The sequence below is a fragment of the Triturus cristatus genome, chromosome 3_2 (genome assembly GCF_964204655.1).
Source record: "Triturus cristatus chromosome 3_2, aTriCri1.1, whole genome shotgun sequence".
NCBI classification, from domain to species: domain Eukaryota; kingdom Metazoa; phylum Chordata; class Amphibia; order Caudata; family Salamandridae; genus Triturus; species Triturus cristatus.
In genome coordinates this window covers 452,439,078-452,454,812 of record NC_140584.1, presented here as the reverse complement: position 1 = coordinate 452,454,812, position 15,735 = coordinate 452,439,078, and the positions used below count along the sequence as shown (strand labels likewise).

General features: G+C 40.5%; 1 protein-coding gene across 2 annotated transcripts in view; it reads right to left on the bottom strand.

The window, feature by feature from the left end:
• USH1C (USH1 protein network component harmonin) overlaps positions 1-15,735 on the bottom strand; it is a 739,024-nt gene that overhangs the window by 398,766 nt on the left and 324,523 nt on the right. For both annotated transcript variants that reach the window (XM_085648065.1, XM_085648066.1), the window contains exon 7: positions 472-529. In XM_085648065.1, the coding sequence (XP_085504191.1) occupies positions 472-529 (58 nt within the window). The remainder of the gene's footprint in view (positions 1-471; positions 530-15,735) is intronic.

Sequence of the window (15,735 nt, the reverse complement as noted above, 5' to 3'; positions counted from 1 at the left end):
GTTTATAAATGGTTTGTGACTGTAGCAGCAATCACAAAACATTGATCAGTTACTCCTGAGCTGGAGCAGTTACTGATTTGCAAAGGGGAAGATTCCCCAGAATGACAGCTTCCTATCTAGAAATCATGTTGGTGTCTTTGGGAGACGCTAACAGTGGTGCACAGGACCACTGCCTGCTCCCCTTCATGTCTTCCCAAATGAGGACATAGTTGGCATTGCAAAAGTACTAATAGGACTAAAAGTCTGTGCATCATTCACATTCACTATTTGCAACCTGTGTCGATGTACACTAGGCCCTTAAATATGAAGAACGCAATAATAGAAATCAATATTCAATTACTGTAGAAAGTGTGTAGTCATCTAGAATAACTGGAAAAAGCATAAAGGAAACAATATATTATTGAAACATTTATAAAATGAGAACATTATTTGTTATAATGCTGCCATGAAAAATAAAATAATGCATCTTACCCCAGCTTCAGACACAAACTGATCTGCATATTGCCATTTCAGGGGTTCTTCGGCAGAGCTGAAATTAAATATAACTGTTACATACAATAATTCAAAACACTTAAATACACATTCTGTGAAAATTACTAAAGAGATAGGGATAACATTTATGGAAAAGTTTGCAAAATTCTTTTCACTGCGCAAATACATTATTCTTGCAGCTGTAACTTCCTACTTCTTACAGGCATTTGATTTTGATAACAAATCCCTAAAGACCAATGGAGCATTGCAGAATGGTATACGGGGACACCAAAAGTATTAGCAAATTGCTCCTCAATAATTAGGTAACAATATTTTGACAGTATAATATTTTTGCGCCAGATATTCTGAAATACAACCAGATCTAGAAGAATAGTTTGGGTAGGGGCAATCTGAAAACAGGCTTTCTTTTAAAATATGTATTGATAAAGCATGTCATGTGAACTTGAGCACCTGAGTTTAGTTGAACATCCAGGATATCAGAATGTGGCAAAGGGAACATTAGAACTATTCTATAAAGTACTAGAACCACTGGACCAAAACATTTTGAAGAAGTTTAGCAATCTGTGGATGGGCAATATTCTCTTTTTTTCATCATATGAGAATATTATTTAACAAAATGCTGTCCTAAACCAAATTAGCAACATCTTATGTGCATTACCAATGAGGAACACACACCTTAATTCAACCTTCTGCAGTGATTGCTTTATGTTAAAAATTACATTCGTTTAGCAAGCCTAGTATGTTGTTTAGTATACCCTTTTCTCACACTCACAAAAACACAATAGAATTTTTCAGCAAATAGTTTAATATGTGGCTTCATTTACAGGCTATAAACAGTTGTTTGAAAGATATCTTTCCTTTCTCTAGTGTAAGGGAGGCAATACATTTCCTGGTCATCAAAGCAAAGAGCAGAACTGGATTGCCATTATTTAGAGGTGCCAAAATGTGCATAACTTAGTGGTGGGAGGAGTAGCAGTTATCAGGCCTGATTATGCTGGTTCCCACCAGTGTTTATTGCAATATCACACAAACAGTACCTTTGAAAAAAAAGAGTGAAACCAAAAGAAGTCTTCAGCATCATGGTTTTGTTGGGCACTGCAGAATTCCCACAACGCAATGTATAACTGATACGTTTTCTGGATTGTTCTAGAATCACAGAGTTTCGTTTTTTAAACCTCCTGGCAATAGACTAACTCAATGTGGCAACTAAAGACAGAATACCAGTTGACCTGCTACCACCCCATAAACCACTGAACAATATCCAAGTGTGATTTGTTTCTGGTAGCATTCACCACTTTGAGACATCAAAGGGCGGTCAGTGGAACTCAAAATCCTCTTTCATTAATGAATAACACGAACAAGAGCACTAGAAAATGAGGAGCCTATTTTGAAGATTTATTTTAAAATTAAAATCTAAATTTAGTACACATGATGTAAATTGTAACCACAATAAAGGTTTACCTAAAGCGTAAATAAAATTAAGTACTCCAACATGATTGAAATTACATGTTTAAAGCAACTCTACCCCCATTCTGTGACTTCTAAGTACTAAGCTAATTCTAGCACAGCAGAACTTAAAACCAATTCTGAGTTTCAGTAAGTTGACACCTACATATCTGTTTGAACAATAGGGCTTATGTTCAATATAATAGCAAGGCCTTCTATCCCTGTCTTTCAGGACCAGCTGCACTGATAAGTTCAACATCTGAAGACTAAATACCTCACATCCAGATAGCCTACAGTTAGAGCCAGTAATATGATTCTGCACGGTATGTCTTGCTTTCACCTAGCATGAAGGCCCGCTCTAACACCTGCCTATATGTGTTCAGTTTTTTATATTATTATTTCACTATTGTTAAAAACCTTCATATTAAACAATTAACTATCAGACTATGCTCTTTTGGACAGCAACAATAAAAAAGACACATAAGGGATCATTAGGTTGGCAGGCAGACTTTCGTCTGCCTGCCACCCCATCCTAAACGGGACCGCCTGACAGGTTGTGGGCGGTCCTGCCAGGGGCATTACAATGCAGCCACCACCACGGCAGTCGCAATACCTAGGTTTTACATTGCGGTGGGTGCTGCTGGCTGCAGTGAAAAAATGGGATACTTAACATATCCCTGCACTATGTCCTAAAGCCAGCAAAAATGGGTTCAGAAAACAGAAGGGTAAAGGCAAAATGTTTGGGGATGACCCTGCAGAATGGGCCAAGTCCAACAAATAACAAGTGATGTAAAACAGAGCAAGCAGCAACTAGATCACATTCTTTAACCCCTTCGCTGCGGCGCAAATTCCGCCGCAGCGCTGGGGGGGTGAGGGGTGAGCGCGGCGCCGCCATGCTCATGACGGAACCATGCCGTCATGAGTCACGGGCGAGCTGTGCTCATGACGGCCTGGTTCCATCACGACTCCGCCCACTCTCTAATTCGCCCGCACAGGCGAGGAATGAGAGCTGCGTGGGAGGAGCGGCCGCCAACGGCCGCAGCATGACGGAACCACGCCGTCATGAGCACACGCCGCCCGTGGCTCATGACGGCGTGGTTCCGTCATGAGGGCGCAAGGGGTTAGTATATTGAAGCAAAACTTGATTATGATTATCACATTGCAAAACATAATAATATGTTTTAAATGTGCAATCTATGAATCATACGTGTTAATTCCTGATTGATTAGTAAATCTAACTCAAGAAGGGAAATAGTTAGGAAGGGAAAAGTTACACTATTCAGGACAGAACGATGGGTTGCAAAGATTTTTTTTGAGTTGGTAAATAGAGATGCAGGCCTCATGATGAGTACCTTGACTATTATTTCATTGTCCCTTGCTGTTTGGAATTCAGTATGATTGCTATCTTCGCTGGTAATCTCCTAGAGTACTCACATTACTCTCTTGATCCCATATACAAACATGCCAGAGAAGAAAATAAAGAATACCAATTAAGAGAAGAATTTTGTTGAAGAAACAATTCAAAAAACAATTCTGTCACCATTATAACAGTGCCAGTAAGAGTAACATGTGTCACAGTAGCAGCAGCAGCACTACCATGGAGGACCCAGCCAGTTCCATTTTACAATAAGCACTCTTTAATGTACATATTAAGTTGATATAGAACAGATTTTGGTATTTGCATCTTGCATCCCTGAATACGTCCAGAATCACTTTTTATGCATTTTGTTTTATTGGGATGGATTTATATTGTGCAGATCAGGTCCAAGGGGCATTCCAGAAAGAATGGAATTAATTATTAACATATCCAATACATGAAAATCAATGTAATTGTAAGTATACATTTTGGGCAATACATATGCAACATAATTGTTTTGAAACATTAGCAATTTGGGAGAAAACACAATATCTATTTGGCTATAGATTCCCTTAGTTGCACAGTGTTTCCAGTATTAAAAGATAGCCCAGTACTGAGGTCAATGGTTTTGCCTAAAAAGAAAGTGTAAACTAAAACTAGAATCAGAAAGCGCTAGGTAGAGAATATCTATCAACTGGTATTTTTTTAGCTTTCATAAAGACACTTGCAGAGAAAGAAATAAGAAGTTCAATCAGAGAAAAGTGTCATGGAATTGAATATTTTCTGAATGCTGGTGTTTAAAGTCACAGAACCTGAAAGTGCACACAGTCCCCCTTAAACGTATATCTCAAGGCCCCTCTACTATGGCAAGCAAGTGTGAGGAATTGTGTGGAAAAAACAAGGAATTTTGTTGATGGTCTAGCCACCTAGCTACTGATGAACACAGCAGGGAAATGTCTGTAATGTTTAGTACCAGGGTTTACTTTAGCCACAGCGTTTGGGTTGGATAAAATCCTAGACTGTTGAACTTGCATAATCTAATCTCATAAAATCTAATACCGAAACAATTGACCTCAGCTCCGCATTCTGAATGCAAGCATTAAATTCCTGCTCTGTATGTCCAGTCTAGAAGTTAAAAGTTCAGGTAAATATGTTGGTATTTTATTGCTATTCTATGATCAGGATGGGTATGTAATTTCACATATAAGAGGCAATATGGCCACTTTAGGAACAGCTGTAATGAGTGGGGGCGTAGCTAGGTGCTCAAAGAAGATGGCAGCGCCCAAGTAGGCCTCTGCGGGTCAGCGCGGGATGTGAGCATTATTATAGCTCTTCCTGCAACCTCAGCATGTCAAGTTTGAGTAACAAAGCTGCAGAGATGCCCAACATTGTTTTTCTCCGCTACACGGCTTTTTAATTTGCTGCTCAGCCTTTGTTCTGGTTGACAGCTAGGCTCACCTCACGGTGCTGCCCACCATTTTGTGTGCTCGGCATATGCACGAAGGAATGCTTTCCCACTTGGAGGAAGGGAGTTACTAAAGGACCCAACAACCACTTCTTCTTCACATCGCCTGCTAATAATAAAGATACTTTGATCTTGCTTTGTTCCTGCTTTTTGGGCTTTTCTTGTCCTGCATCCTTTCTGTCTCCTCAATGGATTTCTTCACGTTTTGACATAATGGTGATTTCTCTCTCATAAATATTGTCTATATGGGCAGTGCTTCTATATTTCCCTCCATTATAACTTCGGAGTGTATGTTTTTGCACTGAGGTGCAGGCTTTGGTGTCGCTTGTGATTCTAACAATTCTTATCCCATATCTCAGTACCTCTATGGGACGTATGAAAAAAGTGAACTCCTCATTAACACCCTCGGCTCATAAGTTCATTAAGAACTCCACCATTTTTTCTAAGTTTTCATACATGAAGGAGTTTTTGGTTTCTATGGATAAAGGAAGCTCTTCATCTAGCTCCAACAGAACCCCTGTTTTGTATGCTACATGGGAAGCTACTACTAAGCGCCTGAAAAAGAATCCTCCATCCCCTACAAAATCTCTTCCAGCTGTTTCCATTAAGCTTTTATTTGAAGAAATATGTGGTTGGGGGCCATTTATGGAGTAAACAATTCTAAACTGCAGCATCTTACCGATAAATGTTCCCAAATGGAGGAAAGGCTTCACATAGCAGAGCAGAACATTGCATCCTTCAGTTCTGCTACCAGCAAAATACATTCTTTTCAAAACCAGGTCTCCACTCTTCAACAACATGTCAAGAACCTTGAAAACAGAAGTAGACGGAATAATCTCCACCTTTATGGTTTGCCCAAGGGATCGGAAGGCTCTGATCCTATCACTTTTCTAAAATCCTTCCTTCCAAACTTTTAAACATGCCAGAGGATACTCATCTTAATAATCAATGTCCCCATAGATTAGGTCATCAGTCAGCAGCTGTTTCCACCGCACGTAAATGAAGAGGAGTTATTGTGTACTTTCTTGAATATACTGACCTCTTTAAATTCCTAGCAGCACTCAAGTCAATGAAACGTATCTCTTGGTCAGGAAATTCTTGATTTTTCTCCCCAGACTATGCTAAGGATGTGAGAACTGATCTTCGTTCACTTGGAGCTCGTTTTTACCTGTTCCACCCTTGTCAGTATAAGGTTAACTATACAAAGAAGACTACTACATATGAAGACCCTGTGAAACTGAAGAGCTTCATCAAAGCCTGCAAGATAGAAAATGTGGACACTTCAGGACCACTTGTTTCCAAAGTGGTGTTCATTTATATAATCTTTTTTAAGATCTTTGGTTCAGAGCTAAGATGTTTACATATTATGTTTGTTATACTTTAATCTACTCTCTTCTGCCCAATATTGAGCATTCAGGACTCTTCTTCGCCTTCAAAATTGCTATCATTAGTATTGAACATTAACATTTATTTACTTTTCTTGCAGGTATCTAATCAGCGATAATGGTCTTCCCGTCTTATGTAATATATACTGTGCTTCTCTCGTGCTCTCCCCGTGGATTCTTGAAGTACCATTTGTTCCATGTCGCCTCATCCCTCCCCACCCCTTCTTTGAATACTACTCTTTATAGGTATGTTTTGCTTAATCTTTTTTCTGTCATTACTGTTTTCCCTCTCTTGCTAGGGTTTTTTTCTCCTTCATTATTTCTTTCTCTTATTGCATTACTGTTCTTACGTTTTACTTAATTCTTTTCTGTTCCTTATTCTCTATCTTATATTCTTTATAGTTATTTGGTATATACATGTCATTTTACTGTTAAAATGTCTTATCTTCTCTGTTTGGTATGAATTGCTGAGTTTTCTATCTCTTGAAATTTGTTTATGTCTTTGAAAATCATTTCTTGGAATGTTAGATGTTTTGTTGTGTACAGATTTAGATTCCGTATATTGGTTTCCCGATTTATGCCCTTATATAGGTACAATTCACATTGCCCTTCTTTGGACATAGAAATTCGGCCCTTATTTAGACACAGCCCGACTTTTACATCAATACTGACATTCCTAGACACCTTCTAGGTATAAATATACCAGCACTTGCCCTGGAAATTAGGGTTTCCGGAGGATTCAATCCGACCCAGACTACGCAGTTCGGCACGGCAAATTCGGAAGGAGATCGAGTTCCAGCCTAATGCACTGACCTGACGCTGCCATCCTCATCGCAGAGAATCCAGCTCCAGTGCTCTCTGACTTCCCTTGCAAGGGGTTAGACTATCAAGTCCAGAAAAGAGATTCCAACCTCTCCCATTCTAAGGCATGGAGCTGACTAGAATTTAGAGAAATATTTGGCAACTCTTGGCTAAACTAAAATATAGCTAGCTATACTTTAGAAATGGCACCTACTTCAAACCTCGTACTGCACTTAGGTTAGGTACACTGGGGTAGAACAGTTTAGAAGCATCAGATGAGTATCACATTTTAGCTTATGGTATTTATGTATGTATTTTGATTAATATATGTCATAGCTACAAACCATGCAATTGCAGTATTATTTTATCTTACTGCTAACCTCGTACATATTGTACTTTACAGTTTTGCACTTTGTAGCAATTCTTTCTCTCGCATGAGAAATAAGACTGTTCAATAAACCCTTTTATTGAAACGCCCGTCTCTCTATTTCTGTGCAACTCTGTAGAAACGAAGCATGCACGATTGACTGAGTGAAACTGTTATCTATTGTTTCCACAATTCTGAGACTGTTCCGATTCTAAAGGGAAACAAGGTTGTCATGTTTATGGAGTTGTCAGAGACTAATCCCTTCTTATATATTCGAGAAGTTTCTGGTGATCTCTGAGTTAGCTGGCACCCACAAGTAATTAAGTTTAATATACTCGATAGAGACATACTGACCTTAGTCCTATGTCAAATCTATAGTGTATGTTCTTCCAATGCGCAGAGCCTATCAGGGATATAGGAACTACATTACATGGTGCCCAACCGTTTGGTAAGGCACTAATTTAACGCTAGATACTGAATTAACTCAGTCGTGCTTTTCTCAGAGACCCTCTACTCATAAAACACCATTAGACCTAATATCCACCATAGCTGAGTAGGACGAAAGTCCTATGTATTAGCTGTTTGGTTTGTTCAACGTTGAAGGATACAGTGTTCCAAAATATTGCGCACCTTATCTTTGTTTTACTTGAAACTTGCTCTGAAGCTTTCATTAAACAATTACCGAAAACGGCACAAACACTGATATTGGTGGAGCTGCGGCTGACCAAGTAACAGCATCTTTTAATCATACAGGATTTCAAGAAACCGACGAGGATGTTATAATCATCCATCCAAATTTAAGGAGAGCCATCACTCTAAAACTTATAAAACATGGCCTAACACCAAGAGGTGGTAGAGCAGTTTTTGTGATAGAGGCAAATGAATTTTCCCAGACAGAGGTATTCTATTCATGGAAAGTATTCCCAGAATCAAATCCAGTAACACACTTGTTTCACTTCAATAAAGAAGATGACCCACCTGAGGAATATATTCCTTTCGAGGATATTGAAATTCCACTCACATGCCAGGAGCATGAGCTCTAGTTTAAAGGCGCCCTAAGACATTACAATCACATTACCAGGCTCGGTCAGCTAGGTAGATGAGGAGCAACATGGCCGATTTTAGCCGGCTATACACCTGACCCTGACATTGAATCAATGTCAGACAAGAAATTACTTAATAACATACAAAAGTTAATAGAAATATACAGTAAAACCACAACTGTCTGAAAGTCCTGATAAGGTCTTTCCTAAAAACACTCCTACCTCTTCTAAAAAGAAGTGGGAAAATATCCAAAGAGAAGCGTTCTGATTTCCGAGGCAGGACTCCTCCACGGAAGGAGCCCTCTGAAAGGAGGTACAACCTCAGGAATAGTGATAATTTGAAAAAACCTGACAGTTATCATCACAGACATCCGAAAGAAGAGGACGGTCAGAAAACAAGGAAGAAGTCCAAAGATGATCAACACGTTCAGAAAAATAAAGCAAAACCTCAATTCTCCAAGAAAAAGGTAGCAGGTCTGAAGATCAGACATACCGAGAATACTGAGAACCCAACTCAAGAACGGAGAATGGGCCCAGACCATGCTGTACAGTGCAGCAGAAGTTACAATAGCTCGCCAGAACCTTAAGGGACTTCTGGAGACAGTAGACTTGAATGAAGACATACAAGTTGAGACTGTAGACACCAGGGTTAGTTCTCCACATAGGTATATGAAATAACACTCCAGATGGAGGGAGACATACCAAGAAAAGTGAAAGCACTCTTTTGGGAGCATCGTTCAAAGTGTTATGATATACCTTTAGCAGAACAGGACTGGCCACCAGAATTTGTCAGGGAATGCCCACATGGCGAGGACATCATTATGCCTGCCTTTTCCAACCATGTTTCAGTTCATTTAAAATATACATTAGCCAGGAAATGGGCAGTAGCCCAAGCCCCAGCCCTGTATGAAAATCATGTAGGATTGGATGAGGACTCACCTCACTATAAAATGCAGTTAACAAATCAACCGACTGCACAAAGGCAGTACCCAGTTAAGCAAGAAGCTAAAAAACAGGTCAGGGAGATTTTAGATCAACTTGAATATCAGGGAGTCATTGAAACATGCACCTAATCAATGAACAATTCTTTGTATCCTGTCTCCAAACCAGACAATACATATCGTCTAGTTTTGGATTACAGACACTTAAATTCTTGTTGCAAAACATTTGCAGTGCAAAATGCACACAGTACAGCATTAGTGAATAACATCGTGCGTAAAAAATATAAAACCACATTAGACATTTCAAATGTTTTTTTTGGTCAAAATATTGCACCAGAAAGCAGATATTTGACCGCTTTCTCAATAATGGGAACGCACCATCAATTTTGACGACTGCCCCAGGGATTCAAAAACAGCCCGGGGTTATTCTGAGCAAGAGTAACAGAATTGCTACAAACGTATGATGACGAGGCATTGTCATATGTCAATGATATATATCTGACAGACGATGACCTGGATAGGCACTTGAACAGGGTGAGCACCATAATATTGGGCTTCGCCTCAGAGGGTTACAAATTGAACTTTAAAAAACTCAAGAATTGCCCACCTCAACGTCCTTTTCCTATGATATGAACTATCAAGTGAAGGCAAAAGCCTGGCAGCCAACTTTTTAGAATAGTGTGCGCTGCTCCAACCGATTCTAGGTTTCCTGAATTTTGGAAGAACTTACATTTTAAATTACGCAGAAAGGGTTAAACCTCTCTACGAATTAATCAAACCTGATTTTAAAATCACACATTGGACACAAAAACACACAAAAGTTTTGTGTTCACTACAAACAGACATGTTAGCAACAAAATACATGCAAACACGCGTAAACGTACGCAACTTAGTGATCCAAATAATTCCGGGTCAATGTGGATTCACCTACTTAACTTTTAACGAAGGTGAAAAAGTACCAATTGCATACAAATCCCACTTGCATACACAAGCAGAAATGAAATTCACTTCTACAGAATAAATTCTGACAGAGTTTCAAACCGCTGTAGCAAAAGAAAGAGCCCTAGCACAGGGGAAACGCATTATGGTTGTGACTCCTGTACCAGTCCTAGAGGCAGTTACAAAGGCTAGCATTCCAAATGCAAAAGCTTTACATCCGAGATGTATACAATGGGTTAATTCTCTTGCTGCAACTGATGTTGAATACGTTTTTGATCCATATTTAAAAACACAAGAATTCCTGCAATATGGACACGAATGTCCTCTGCCTACTGAAATTCTCCTTCTTGACCAGTACGAATGTATAATTTATACTGACGGATCTGCACAGCCCGCTACGGGGAGTAAACAAGCTTACAGTGCAGCGTGTGCTATTGTTAAAGGTCGCATGCAAGATGGCAAATTCAAACCAATGGTCACAAAAAACCAATCTCTAGGAGATTGTACAACTCAGCGAGCTGAACTACAAGCATTTAAAATGGCACTTGAAAATACAGACCGCGAATTCCCCACACTGATAGTGTGCGATTCTTTTTACTGTGTTCAATCTTACAATGAATCTTTACTGAATTGGATTCATAATGGTTTCAAAGATGCAAAAGGTGGCACATTCAAGAACAAATTGCTTTGGGAACAACTAGGTTCAGTTGCGAAATGGACTACAGAACACTCACGTGATACACACCCTGAGTCACCAACGTGATGGTGTTCACGTTGAAGGGAATTCATTGGCTGATGAAGCCGTGAAAGGGGCTGTGCAAATGGCTTCTGTAGCTGCAATCACTCGTTCAAAAACGAAAATAGACAGCGAAATAATGCTGGCTGTCAATGCATCAAGCAAAAGCAGCAGTGCGGCATTACCTAAAAAGTTTCCACTCATATATAATTGATGCGAATGGCGTTCCGTTTGCTCCAATCCCTGGAGTGGGGGATAGAGTAATTCCAAACATGGAACATAGACTAGGGCTAATCCTAGCAGCAAATGAAGGGCTCGCCTCTGCCATGCAGGTGTTTCAGCCACAGTGGCATTATTAAAACAAAGGTACTGGTGACCCGGCATTAGGAAACAGACTAGAAATTATGTTTTGGACTGTGAGATATGCCAAAATAAGAAAGTCTCTACTGTGAAACGTCCTGCGCAGACGCCCCTGTTAATTTCAGATAAACCAATAGCTTGTGTTTACCTGGACCACTGCATTCCCTTACAAAGGGATGGGAACTTTAAATATATTATGGTCGCAGTGGATTCGTGCTCTAGGTTCCTATGGATGTGGCCTCAGCGCTCGGCTGACGCTCAAACTGTTATAAAAGATTTGCGAGTCTTTATCGGCACATACGCAATTGGCCCACTACATTCTGACCAGGGTCCTGCGTTTAGCTCTAGGGTTTACAAAGAAGTCATGGCCAGTCTGGGCGTAGCATTGCAGTATTCTTCTCCATTCCATCCTGAGGGAAATTCTGTTGTGGAAAGAAAAAAACAGGACATAAAGCAGCCTAGAACAGCTAGGGTATTAGGTTCGGGTGATGGGTGGGTCAAACATTTATATGGGGTCCAGCGCGCAATAAACAACTTGCCAAGAAGTTCTCTAGGAGGTGTCACACCATTTGAGGTCCTGTTTGGGACTAGAATGTTGGTTCTGGACTTAGATATGAAAGGCACAGTGGTGGAAAACAAACAATTTGATATCAAAGATCGTTTGGCTGTTTTACAGGACTTAAATGAACTAAGAACGCAACAAAGCAATGTGGTCCTGAAGCCAACCACCACTGAGAAAAATCCGGCCTTCCCAGCAAGGCCTGTCTAGATCCCAAAGCTTGGGGATCTAGTCAGAGAAAAGATTGCGGATAAGAAGGAATTTGGACCTTCATACAGACAACCAGTACCTGTCCTAGCAATCCACGGATCAAGAACAGTACTTTTGACGCCCCTTGCTGGTAAAAAGGAGAAAAGATTTGTGTCCATCGACCAGATCAAACCAAACTATGTGGCCAATACTGAACAGTAGGCCAAGTGGACTCCGCCAATGTAGCAGACGCACTCCTCTAGCTACAATCCAAGAGGTTCAAACTGAGAGACTCATCACCTTTGAAGATCCGACAGTAAGAAATAGAGGACTAAGCAACAATGCTATGGACCTTGTACCTCTTGAGACCCAAATAACAGTTCATCCAGATACACCTGTTTACAAAGAAGTAACAAGTGATCAATTGGTTCCAGCAATTTCATCAAATACGGATGCAATTCCAACCATTGACAGAACTGCTTCTGGCTATTTCATGAACTTTGATACGTTTTCTGAGGATCCCAGCGAGTCTGAAACGACGCCAGTACAAAGAACTTTCAAAGAACAAGCACCAGACTTTTTTCATCTACTGGAAAAAACTTATCTGGTTTTACCATGGATTGAAGTATGGATTGTTTTGGGAATATTCTTCTTTCTACTTTAGTTAGCTCTGGTAATAACTCTGGGTATGCAGGTTAATGGAAGATATATTCAATTGGACACAGCAAGTAAAAGAGTGAACTTACTTCTCCATCCACACAAATCATCCCATCATGAAGCAAGAGACTTGTAAGCAGTGAACATCACAGCGATTCCTATACCTGATGGTATAGGAGTCTGCCTGCCACCCCATCCCGTTTAGGATGGGGTGGCAGGCAGACTTTCGTCTGCCTGCCACCCCATCCTAAACGGGACCGCCTGACAGGTTGTGGGCGGTCCTGCCAGGGGCATTACAATGCAGCCACCACCACGGCAGTCGCAATACCTAGGTTTTACATTGCGGTGGGTGCTGCTGGCTGCAGTGAAAAAATGGGACACTTAACATATCCCTGCACTATGTCCTAAAGCCAGCAAAAATGGGTTCAGAAAACAGAAGGGTAAAGGCAAAATGTTTGGGGATGACCCTGCAGAATGGGCCAAGTCCAACAAATAACAAGTGATGTAAAACAGAGCAAGCAGCAACTAGATCACATTCTTGAACCCCAGCGCTGGGGGGGTGAGGGGTGAGCGCGGCGCCGCCATGCTCATGACGGAACCATGCCGTCATGAGTCACGGGCGAGCTGTGCTCATGACGGCCTGGTTCCATCACGACTCCGCCCACTCTCTAATTCGCCCGCACAGGCGAGGAATGAGAGCTGCGTGGGAGGAGCGGCCGCCAACGGCCGCAGCATGACGGAACCACGCCATCATGAGCACACGCCGCCCGTGGCTCATGACGGCGTGGTTCCGTCATGAGCGCGCAAGGGGTTAGTATATTGAAGCAAAACTTGATTATGATTATCACATTGCAAAACATAATAATATGTTTTAAATGTGCAATCTATGAATCATACGTGTTAATTCCTGAATGATTAGTAAATCTAACTCAAGAAGGGAAATAGTTAGGAAGGGAAAAGTTACACTATTCAGGACAGAACGATGGGTTGCAAAGATTTTTTTTGAGTTGGTAAATAGAGATGCAGGCCTCATGATGAGTACCTTGACTATTATTTCATTGTCCCTTGCTGTTTGGAATTCAGTATGATTGCTATCTTCGCTGGTAATCTCCTAGAGTACTCACATTACTCTCTTGATCCCATATACAAACATGCCAGAGAAGAAAATAAAGAATACCAATTAAGAGAAGAATGTTGTTGAAGAAACAATTCAAAAAACAATTCTGTCACCATTATAACAGTGCCAGTAAGAGTAACATGTGTCACAGTAGCAGCAGCAGCACTACCATGGAGGACCCAGCCAGTTCCATTTTACAATAAGCACTCTTTAATGTACATATTAAGTTGATATAGAACAGATTTTGGTATTTGCATCTTGCATCCCTGAATACGTCCAGAATCACTTTTTATGCATTTTGTTTTATTGGGATGGATTTATATTGTGCAGATCAGGTCCAAGGGGCATTCCAGAAAGAATGGAATTAATTATTAACATATCCAATACATGAAAATCAATGTAATTGTAAGTATACATTTTGGGCAATACATATGCAACATAATTGTTTTGAAACATTAGCAATTTGGGAGAAAACACAATATCTATTTGGCTATAGATTCCCTTAGTTGCACAGTGTTTCCAGTATTAAAAGATAGCCCAGTACTGAGGTCAATGGTTTTGCCTAAAAAGAAAGTGTAAACTAAAACTAGAATCAGAAAGCGCTAGGTAGAGAATATCTATCAACTGGTATTTTTTTAGCTTTCATAAAGACACTTGCAGAGAAAGAAATAAGAAGTTCAATCAGAGAAAAGTGTCATGGAATTGAATATTTTCTGAATGCTGGTGTTTAAAGTCACAGAACCTGAAAGTGCACACAATCCCCCTTAAACGTATATCTCAAGGCCCCTCTACTATGGCAAGCAAGTGTGAGGAATTGTGTGGAAAAAACAAGGAATTTTGTTGATGGTCTAGCCACCTAGCTACTGATGAACACAGCAGGGAAATGTCTGTAATGTTTAGTACCAGGGTTTACTTTAGCCACAGCGTTTGGGTTGGATAAAATCCTAGACTGTTGAACTTGCATAATCTAATCTCATAAAATCTAATACCGAAACAATTGACCTCAGCTCCGCATTCTGAATGCAAGCATTAAATTCCTGCTCTGTATGTCCAGTCTAGAAGTTAAAAGTTCAGGTAAATATGTTGGTATTTTATTGCTATTCTATGATCAGGATGGGTATGTATTTCACATATAAGAGGCAATATGGCCACTTTAGGAACAGCTGTAATGAGTGGGGGCGTAGCTAGGTGCTCAAAGAAGATGGCAGCGCCCAAGTAGGCCTCTGCGGGTCAGCGCGGGATGTGAGCATTATTATAGCTCTTCCTGCAACCTCAGCATGTCAAGTTTGAGTAACAAAGCTGCAGAGATGCCCAACATTGTTTTTCTCCGCTACACGGCTTTTTAATTTGCTGCTCAGCCTTTGTTCTGGCTGACAGCTAGGCTCACCTCACGGTGCTGCCCACCATTTTGTGTGCTCGGCGTATGCACGAAGGAATGCTTTCCCACTTGGAGGACGGGAGTTACTAAAGGACCCAACAACCACTTCTTCTTCACATCGCCTGCTAATAATAAAGATACTTTGATCTTGCTTTGTTCCTGCTTTTTGGGCTTTTCTTGTCCTGCATCCTTTCTGTCTCCTCAATGGATTTCTTCACGTTTTGACATAATGGTGATTTCTCTCTCATAAATATTGTCTATATGGGCAGTGCTTCTATATTTCCCTCCATTATAACTTCGGAGTGTATGTTTTTGCACTGAGGTGCAGGCTTTGGTGTCGCTTGTGATTCTAACAATTCTTATCCCATATCTCAGTACCTCTATGGGACGTATGAAAAAAGTGAACTCCTCATTAACACCCTCGGCTCATAAGTTCATTAAGAACTCCACCATTTTTTCTAAGTTTTCAAACATGGAGGAGTTTTTGGTTTCTATGGATAAAG